The sequence below is a fragment of the Aptenodytes forsteri genome, unplaced genomic scaffold, assembly GCF_000699145.1.
Source record: "Aptenodytes forsteri isolate BGI_AS27 unplaced genomic scaffold, ASM69914v1 Scaffold79, whole genome shotgun sequence".
NCBI classification, from domain to species: Eukaryota; Metazoa; Chordata; class Aves; order Sphenisciformes; family Spheniscidae; genus Aptenodytes; species Aptenodytes forsteri.
The window spans coordinates 4,442,556-4,453,511 of NW_008794776.1; the positions used below are offsets into that span (position 1 = coordinate 4,442,556).

Consider the following 10,956-nt stretch of genomic DNA (forward strand, 5'->3'; position numbering starts at 1 on the left):
AATCATTTAAGCATGCATGAGTAAGTAAAGAGGGGAATAAGAGAGGGTAATAAAATGAAGCAGGAGTCGTCAATATCTAAGACTAAGACAAATTAAGTCATTCAAGTGTTTCCTCCCCTCTTCTGTACAGTGTTTGACAGTGAAATCAAACTCACCCATTTTGCTGCCTTCACCACTTTGCCCCTGCAGGCTAAAAATGCATTCCCAGCAAGAGTTCTTTAAATAAAAAGCAAATCCTTTAAATGAAAATTTAAATTTATTTTGAGATTTTTAAATGTCATTTCTATCAATTTAGACACACTGTTTGACATTATCAGATCAGAGAATTTACAGTGACTCACGGATAAAGATTTGGCTTTTACATTCAAATGTTAAGTACTTCAGAATAGCTTTGTCTTGTTATTTCCAAACCAGAAACACTAAAAAGCATTTTATTTTGCCTTTCAACCATCTTTGTTAATTAACAGACTTTTAATATCTGCTGTACTTGAAAGGGAACACGCACAACACCAAAGGAATTGCTTTGTTTGAATGAAGCGAATACCTTAATTAGAGTTCCAGATTTAAGACTAGTTCATTGTAGCATCAAAAGGCAGCGCTAAGTAGAAAGAGAAGATTTTTCTTTTTTTTAAATATATTTTCCTCAGGTAGACTGCAGAGCCTGACCTACTTGGAAAGCCTCTTTATGAAGATAAAAAGGTCTTGCTGTCCAATGTTAACATCATACAGCCTTAAAGTTTAGAATTCCATTGCTATCCTAACGCTATCCTTGTATTAGTGGTTAACAATGAAATTCAATTCATCTATCAGAATTAAAAATTGTGTTGATTTTATTGCTTACTATAGTTTATCTTCCTACTCTTTAGCACTAACTTGAAATCAGATAAACAGAAAACATTTGCAGGGAAGCGATTTGATCAGTTTGCCCATTTTGGCAAGGAGAATGCCCCTCAAGCGTGTACAACAGTTAACTGTTCCAAAGTGAATGTCAGACCGCCACTCTCCAAGAGGGACAGCCTCTCACCAGGCATCTTAAAAGTTCGGAACCCCTCCAATTTGTAAAAACAATGCAAGCTCCAAAGCCCTGAAAAAAAGCTTATAAATTTTAGAGTACAACTTTTATGATATGCTGACACAGGGAATCTCATAGTAAGGTACTCAAACAGTTAAGATTCCTTTATATACACCTTAGTATAACAGGCTGCTGCTGCCTTCAGTCAGCAAGTAGCATATCATGGAAGATCTGGAACCACAGCAACAACTCTGTGCTACAGTCAAGCATTTGTAATATTAAATTTGAGGAGGGGGGCGGGGAGCGGAGATTTTGTTTTGTAAGAGGAAAATACTTCTCTCACGGAAAATAAGTCTCACATAATACATTTTCTCCCCCACCTTTATTTTCACTGTCTGATGGAACATCATCAATAGTGTGCCAGGAATGTTCTATCGCCTGATCCCAGAAGTCTGCTGCATTTCAAGAATCACAGGCACATTCCCTGCTCAGGAACACACAGCAGAAAAAGTGTGAAAGGTCTGTTATATTAGTTTTAGAAGCCATATAAGAAACATGTATGTAATCTTAATCTTCCCTGTTGGTAAAGTCTGTTAACCTAGTTAATCCACAGGTATGATGATATGTATCTCAACACCAAATGAAACAAGTGTATTCATAAGCTTTTAAGTATATAGAAAACTCAGTTCTGTCCTCTGATGCTGTTTTCAAGTTTGTTTTATTCACTCGTTTGGATGACTATAAATAAGTGTTTCCACTGTGGAAAAGAAAGTTAGCACAGTACATTTTCATGACTGGGGAATGGATTTTCTGAAGACATCTTCAAAAGGGCAAAAGCTTAGAAAAAACAACCTGAACGTTGAATTCAGTTCCTTATAAAGTCCCTTGTAAAAAAAAAAAAAAAAAGAAAAATAAAGAAAGGAAAAAAAGTAAAGGAAAAACTGCAAGGCCCAGGATGATTTATTGCTTTTCTTCAGTTTTTTCCTTGGTCTCTTTCTTCTCAGATTCTTTGCTCTCTTCCTTTACAGAAAGCTCTTCTAGTTTTTCAGCAACTTTATCAGCACTATCATTTTTGTCTGTGCCTGCTAAGAGATTGATTAGGAAAAAGGTTACATACAGGCAGTAATGGATTTTCCTGTTACAGGGGAAAGAGTAGAGAAGTGGAGGGCGAGAGGGATGGGGAGAGACAGCTGGTATTTAGAGTAAGAACAGAAGTAAAGAAATTCTCCACTGAGCACTGGAGTGATTAATTCAATTTCTTTTCCTTTGGTAACTACCCCAGGTGTCAGAATTCAAGAAATTCCACTTGCATATTTTCATCACTAAATGAGGGCCTAATCATAGTGACTGAGAAACACATAACATTTGGTCAGCTTTGCTGCTACCAGTAACAGACTCCATACAGTGTCCAGTGAAGTAAATGTCTCAGGTCCCTAGCTTCTTGCCTGTCTTAACCAAAAAACCAAAAGTCAAGTTCCCCAGTTTGAAACTGGGGAATAGGAAGTTCTTAAGACTGAAAAATTCTGACCTAAATATCTTGAAGAGCGTTGACTGCAGACCATTAGTAATCTGTACTTTAGAAAGATGGAAGTGTTTATTTTACATGGTGAGATATCTTGTCACATAGGCAATTCTACAAGGTGGTGTGTTAATCTATTAACTAGAGACCTGTGAAGAAATGCTACAACTTCATACACATTATAAACAACTATAAAAAATAAGTATTCTACTTGCATGACTACATATTTACAACTATAAAAATTAAGTATTCTACTTGCATGACTACATATTTGTGGGATTTGGGCAGGGGGACTGGAAGGAGGAAATATCACCGTGATTGCAGTGTTCACAGTTCATTTGTGTAGCATGAACCAGAAATGCTTCCTTAGTAGCCTTTCCAAAAAAGCCATGTCCCAACAGCAATTGTAACAGCCTTCTACAAGAAAGAAGGCAATTGTCACTCCTGTGAACTATTACTCTCGCAGACAGAAAAAGCACCTGAACTGAAGGCTGCAGTTCAGGACAGAGTGAGTCTGCTGAAACACAGTCATACTCCAGGGGGCTACAACCACTCAAAAAGCTAGAAAAAGTGGCATGGTACTACACTTAGACTTTTAACCTTACCTTTCTTTGCTCTCTTGTCTACTTCATTCCTGCATTCTTCAAATTTTGCCTTGAATTTCTGTGCATCTGTTTCAGTAAAGACAGAATATTTTTTCATTAGTTTTACCTCCTTGCAACATTGAGTACTTCCAATCTTGAGGAAAGATACCTGAGGAGAAGTTTTGTGTAAACAAAACTTGTAGGCACTTAGGAAGTAATCTAGTTTAAAAAAATCATACAAGATGCTATGCAAAATTCTTGAATCACATCTTTGTGCAGAAACAGTTTATTTTCTTTAGCAAGTCTATTAAAGCAGCTTATTTTGCAAAATATTTAAAACATAATGCCAGAAGGAGCTGTTTTGTAGTTATTGCAACTTCCAGCCGTCCCTAGCCTACAGGAATAAGAATATGATGTCAGACACTGCTAATACGACTATCTGTGTGCAAAAGACTGAAGATTAGCTTTGAACTACTATCCTTGTCAGCTACATTATACCCTAAAAGACCTCCACATCCTCACCATAATTTAGGGTTCTTAGCATCAAGAACAAAACACAAAGCCTGTTTCATCAGTACAGCATTGAGATTCAATACCCAAAGGCCTGGACTCAAGCTATTCCCGACTACAATAGCTAAGGAAGCATTACCTTCATTATGTTTTGATCTAAGCCACCACTTGATTTAACAGTCATTCCAAGCAGTTTATCAAGTTACAATAATGTTTCTACACGAGCAATACAAGCAACAAGACACAAAAGCGGATCAGGAAAGGTACTTTCTAACACCAGAACTATAAAGGTAACTTGGTATGCTAACTTGGTTTGACTGACCACATGAGGTCACTGTTGCCCCACAGGAATTCAGAAGCCGCTATGAAACTAGTCCAGGAAGTATTTGCATCAATTCCTTTTCAAGTATCTCAAGAAGGAAAGACACTTGAAGGGCACACTTATGTCTGTTCACCTGTCACCTTCTTAGTCAGTACTGCAAAGGGTAAACAGGCAAAGAGGACTACTCCCTCAAGACAGAACACTCAATAAGCTGAACAACCCCTATCAGAAAGAGGGAAAGACTTTTCAAAGATGAGCAAATAGTTACCCAAAACCTTTAATTTCATATTTGATTAAGAAAGAAGCAAGCACTAAGCAGGTGGATCAGAAAGATTTATTTGGCTAAACAATATGATGTTGGAGGCTTGAGGAAAAGGAAGCAAGCAAGATATACCAAGTTCTTCCCAGATGTAGGCAAATCCATCTAGTTTTAAAATATACAGCCACTTTATTAGCCATCTAGCATGTAGGGAGAAGAGGTGGCTAACACACTAAACTTGTGCGGCAAATGGTAAAGCAGGAAATGCAATAACTTCTCTCCTCTTTCATTTTGCTTCTTTTTTCAAGAAAAAAGCCCACTTCTTTGATTCAATCCTAAGGCATTGGGAAATCTACACTGTCATTAAGCCCTACTAGCTGATCCATATGTAATTACAGACCTACTTTCTGTTCTGGTAGTCAATGTAGTCACTCCAGAAAAACCCACCAACTAGTATGATAATTGGGTTTGACTAGCACTTTTCACCAAGTGTTCCATTTAATCAAAACGAAGATACTACATACTTCATTTAAAAAAAAAAGAATAAAAATCAGATGTTCTGCTAATGCAGGTGGACCAGAAATCTCAGGTCAGTATTTCCTTGTTTCTAATGTAAAAAAATGTAATCTTAACTACAACTGAGCACCTGAGATAAATGAAAGCAAGCTGCATGTATTAATCTCTACCCCACAGTATTACTGCTTTTAGTTTTATTCTAACTGGCATTACACTTGCATGAAATGGCTTAAGTTAAAAAAAGCGCCTAGGGCAGAAAGCTCTATAATTACTACTGGAGACCTAATTATTACACTGTTCGTCAACATGTATGGTTAAGTGATTAACTGACTTCTCTCAGTTAAAGCAGTAATTAGCTAACACTACCGTGGAGCAGTAAGATATAGCGTATCTACAACAGTGGTTTACAGTAGTGTTTAGACATGTAGTGTAACATAACAGTATACAATCAATGCAAGTTCAGTGCCAGTCCACTCACTCTCTGCATTTAAAAATCGGATTGCCAGAAGTTCAGGCTTGGGGCTTTCATCTGCAAAGTCAGCATGTGTGTTCCAGACCCATGCCCTGTCGCTCCCAGCATTAGGCTTCAGCTCCATTAAGGGTGTGACTGAAAAGAAAGCATTAAAAGATGTACGCAGCACAATAGTAAATGTTTTCCACACCAGCCTCCATAAATCTTACTGACAACTGACTGCGATGGTTACGTAAAGCACTTTACACAGAATTACTTTTGGATAAATAGAAGACAATGGTGCCCATATATATTTTTCCTTACATCCTCAAATAAAATGATGCAAGACCATTACTGTATAAAAGAATGCTAGATTCCCTATTGTTAAGAAACTGAGAGTTTAATTCAATTCTTGTTTAAAACAGATGACTGTGATACTAAGAGAGATGCAGTCACTAAGCACAACGCTGAAGAACAGTCAAATGGTTTAGGAGGAAAAGGCATACAGGCAGACAAACAGCATTCATTCTTCTTTTGCACACTGAAAATACTACATACTACAAAAAAAAAATTAAAAAAAGCATTATTCCTACAATTAGTCATCAAGTCAGGTTCATTTCTCTCCCATCAGTTTAAAGCTCTACTACAAGGTATTAAAGAATTCTGCAGTGCTGCAAGATGTGCACAGCATATTTTTCAATCCCTTCGTTCCTTCCCAGTAAATGGAGCCCTTTCCCTCCAAGACACTATAATTACTTCACCTGACTGATCGGAGGAGTTGAAATGTTACTTCTCACACTACTCTAAGACTTTTTACATTACACACATGCAAAGTTTAAGCAGGGCTTTTTTTCTCCCCGACCCCTGTGTCCTTTGTTTAGTTTGGAAGAAATCTGAAGTCTACTCACTTTCTTCCATTTCTTAAATTTAGAGATCAAATTACATTTTATTTCATTTAATGTTTTGCAAAAATGAAGAGTCCTTTTGTCTGCCTGTGAGTCAGCAGAAATTCAATAAAGAAATCGATACTGAAAGCAGTTTTTCCTGGAAAAAAAACACATTTGACATGAACACTATAAATTTATCAATTCTGTTTTGCATATGCACAACATTTCTTTTCCTAAACAAAAGTGTTATTCTTATTGGTTGGTGACTACACTGCTTTCATATTTGCCATTTCATTTACTAAACAGGAACACCTGTGTCCTCTGAACAGTCTGACTCTCTTATAAGACCTACCCAAAGAAAATAAGCATTATTGTTTCTGACTTCAGATTTGTATTGTTACTTCAAACAAGTTATTTCAAGTTATCTAAATGCAGTTTAACTCCACAAAGTACTATATACAAGTCTTCATATAAGAACCTGAGTATTACCAAAGCAAGCAAGTAACAAAGTATTACCAAATTAGTCTACTTGTTGCTAGTTATATTGACTTTCAAGTCTGTCTTGCCCTTTCATGTTTATTTTTATTCAAAGCGGATCAAAGGAACAAACCTCTCCTGCTCCATCAGCTCTCAATACACATTCTTTTTGAATGAGTTCGCTGAATATACCACGTTCATTTCAGTTTATTTCACAAGCAGAGAAAGGCAGCCACAGATTAGTTTAGCACCTCAGTATCTGTTTTCTGATGGTTAAGCAATCGCTTCTACCAATTCAAACATTTAGCTCAAAGTAGTAAATTATTACGATTGCTAATTTCTCATTCTTTTATGAAAACAAGCCAGCATACATTAATTTCTTATCCTCAACAGTATTAAGGCCTATATTTTCTACACTTTATTAATCATTAAAAAACCACACACACACACCGGGAGCAATCACATAATGTCTGTCTATCCCAGCTAAATTTTAAAGTGTCTTTAGAACGCTATCAGTCTGAAGAAAAAAAACCAACTTTTTTGCAGGCAATCACCAAAACCAACTACAGCTTCTTTCCATTAATAAAAATAAGCACTCATTGATTTTGAGGCTTGTAGCCTTCTGTGCAGAGCAAGAGACAACTATATTTACAATCTAATACAAATTTGACGCCTCTTTAAAGACATACAGTAATTCTCTAGCTGCTACTAAAAAGCCACTGAGCTCTTAATCTACAATGTACAATTCTACAAGCTTATTTTTTAAAAACAAAAGTAAGAAGTATAGCAACATATAACATACTGTAATGGTTTGCACAGATTTTTAGGGTTTTATCCCTCCTCATGAGGAGACGAATTGTTCCCTTCTCCTTGTGTTTCAGGAGTTTTACATCACCAGTTCCTCGTTCCTTCCATTCTGGAAGGTCATTCTCAGATGCAAATCGGAATAGCTTTGCTCGCCTTGAAGAAGAGAGAATTTAAGAAGTTAGCCTGCATGCAGAAACATTTATTGAAACAGCATACTCGCCTGAACAGTATGGCTGTTTTTTTAAAAGCCACACACAAGAAAGAAAACAATTCCTTTTGTAAGGTTCCCTGTTCTACTTCAGCATGCACATTTAGAAACTGATATGATAATAGTTTATTATTAAATTTGAATTTAAGAATTATGTAATAGCTATACTAAAATTCAACAGATTCTGGACACACATTTGGGGGATGATAAACATATTTGGTGTAGGCAACCTTTTAAATTAAGGTAGCTAATTAACAGGTTTTGCTATAGCTAGAGTTCTTATATATATATTATAAATACAACTGTATTTATTAATTCAAGAAATTGAGCAGCTTGAGACTAAGTAAAGACTCCTGTATCATTCCAAGCCCAATGTTTGATCAACTGTTAACAAAGTGCCTCACCCTCTACAGTCACTCATTTCCTTTTAACTCCAAAAACCTAGTTGTTGCTATTCTTAAATCAGGAATAAAAGAAGCTTAGTGCTGCACTGCAGTGCAACATAACTGCTTCAGAACATTACTGCTTAATCTTCCAAGATGCCAGTGTGCCAAAAGAGAAACAAAAGTAGTTTGGGACATTAGTCAAAACTGACCCAAGAGACAGTCTGAGCTCTGCTAGTGAGGAGTTTAAAACACTGCTACAGGAAAGGAAGCACCTGCTCACACTACAGGATATATTAAAAAAAAAAATATACTTTTATAGAAAAGAGCAAGGGATAGGGACTTGTAATAAGCTGGGTCCTTCAAGAGTAGGTGTCAGATGTTGGAGCAAGCTACTCTAACAGATGCTCTGATGCAGATGAACTACTTTGTTCCAAAGCAAGTCCTTCCTTCCAAGTCCAGCTGGCATTCAGTAGGTGATTCCCCTAAGTTTAGCTATCAGAACAACCAGCATTCAAAAAAAGGATTCCTTTCCTCCTTCACCCCTTTGTAGACATAAAAATGAACCTACAGAGCACTGGAACATACACGGTTATTTCCCCCCCTCCTTTTTAAATAAAAAATTATTCTTTCCATCCGATTCTGCACATCACATGCAGAGAGGCCTAATGGTCAGAGATCTCACTACACTACTTGTCAGAAACTGACCATCGCTTTAGTTTTTACCAGAATCTGTATAAGGAGAACCCCAAATCTCTCTTCCAGATGAACAATACCTGTCTGCAATTAAGTAAAAGCAGTATTTTTTAAACCTATTTAAAGCAAACACATCATGGATCAAATTCAAAACACTTCTAAAGCCTGTAGCCTACATAGGCAGATGTAGTTCAGGCAGATCATACATCTTAAGCAAGCTATCCTGATTTGACAATAAGCCCAATCTAAGGATAAAACTCTGTTTAAGACAACAGAAAGGTACTGCCACAAATGCCCCAATATTGTACTGCATCTATTGCTTTTATTGCTTCAGTATATCATACATCACCCTTTACAACTAGGGATGCACAGCAGTAACACTATATACATCTTTTTTTTTTCCCCCCAGATCAGTATATCACGTCACCCTTTACAACTAGGGATGCACAGCAGTAACACTATATACATCTTTTTTTTTTCTCCCCAGTTACACAATTTCAAACCTCTAATTATTATCCAAGTTAACGTTTTCTTTTAGGCCAAACAATAATAAAGCCAGATTTGTAATATCAGCTCCCTTCTATTGTTCCAGACTTCAGAATTTCTTGGGACATTATTATCAATCATCCCCCCAGTCAATCTCCGCCATCACAGTAAACACCAACCAACTTAGATTACCACTTCATACACAGAGATTCCTAACGAGTTATCTAGCTTTTTATAAACACATTCAAGTTTAAGCCTAATAAACATTTAGATAATATACAGAAATATTTATTTACATCTTAAAGAGTTCTTCCTCATCCTCTTCCAGAGTTTTTATTTCTTGCTCAGGAAGGGAAACTATGGGCTCAAACTGAGGATCATGGTTAGAATCATCTGCATTTTCAGTAGAAGTATCATGCTCCTCATGTGTTTCCTGGAGAGAAAAAAAACCACACACAAAACTTGCTATGTATTTAAAATCTGAAGTACTCATATCTGTGTTTAAAATGAAAACATTTATGACTATTCAGCAATTAGATCTTAGTCACTGAAATACCCTGTAACAATAAAGAAAAATTATTATAGTTGAAAACAAATGGCTTTAAAGTCAACATACAAAGGAGAAAAAAAAAAAAGGTGCTCTTGCCATGCTAGATGTTTTAGCCCTACCACTCTTATTAATTGTGCAGAGGTTCAACCTTGGAGCAAATAGCTCTTGGTTATGGAAAAATAATTTCTTCAACTATTTTTCCTATATAACGTGTTTTATGCTACTAAAGCACTACTATTTCTTAATGACCTATCATTAATGGGAAAAAAGAAAAAAAAAACACCAAAGCAACCACCTACCCCAGCTTAAGGGACACATTACATCCAGAAGTTCATTATTCCAGTCTTATGTATGAGAATCACCCACAATCAAAGGCATTTTTGAAGCACAGTTGCAACACTGATGAAATAATTTAAGTTTTTTGCTTTAAGGCTTTTTGGGGAACTTAAAGTTATGCGTAAATGGCCAAAACACTACTTCATATTTAGTTATTCAGGAATCTGTCACAGCATTTGTTAAGCTTAAGAATTGTTTTTAGTATGTGACTAGTAAGTAAATGATAAACATCTCTAATGCTTCATACATATGCACTGCTAAGAAGCATTCAGTAGAGAAGCCTAGAAGGGAGATTCGTCTGCAAGTTTAATGAGGCCACAAACAGCTATCTCGGGTCAAGGGAACTGATCTGGGGTTTTTTGTTGTTGTTTGAATAACAGAGAAAGGAAAGCCTGTCTATACATCGAACACACTTAAATCTTATTTTCGCTTTACAGATGAAACAGTCCACTCCTACAGGCTCTATTTAGAATATCCTTTACAGAGCAGTACACACCACACATGCATAAAGCAACTGAAATGAAGCAGTCTATTTAGAAAAGAAAAGAAAAGAAGAATTAGGTAAGAAATGTTGCAAAATAAATTCTGGTTATGTCAACAACACCACACTGGCTATCATTAGTTTTATGTCCCCAGTGTTCCAGTATGTAAGAAAAAAGCAAAAAAGACAGTAAGTCACATCTGTTTTCAAGAAACAGGAAAAGAAACAGTGGCCAAACTTTTATATCTTGTCTCCTCCAGCAGTAAGTAGCACATCCCGTATGGTAAATCATCATCCGTTCTGCGCCTGACCAGTTAATTACAGAAGCCAGGAGGAATGCGTAATTCACAACAGCCACATGTGAGAGAAAGTAGATCCTGTTATCACGATAAGATCCCGCCCCCGCCGCGATATAAAGCACGTGGGGCGACTCCTCCCGCCGGGCCACGGCACGAAGGGTTCAGCCGGCCGG

General features: G+C 36.7%; 1 protein-coding gene across 1 annotated transcript; it reads right to left on the reverse strand.

Annotated features, from left to right (window-relative positions):
- Positions 1-237: 237 nt before the first annotated feature.
- On the reverse strand, positions 238-9,548 carry RANBP1 (RAN binding protein 1). Its single transcript, XM_009274344.1, has 5 exons — positions 9,414-9,548; positions 7,340-7,497; positions 5,201-5,329; positions 3,137-3,202; positions 238-2,097 (listed from the first exon to the last, which is right to left on the reverse strand). Coding segments are annotated over exons 1-5 (480 nt in total). The 5' UTR covers positions 9,416-9,548; the 3' UTR covers positions 238-1,972.
- Between the last annotated feature and the right edge of the window lie 1,408 nt (positions 9,549-10,956).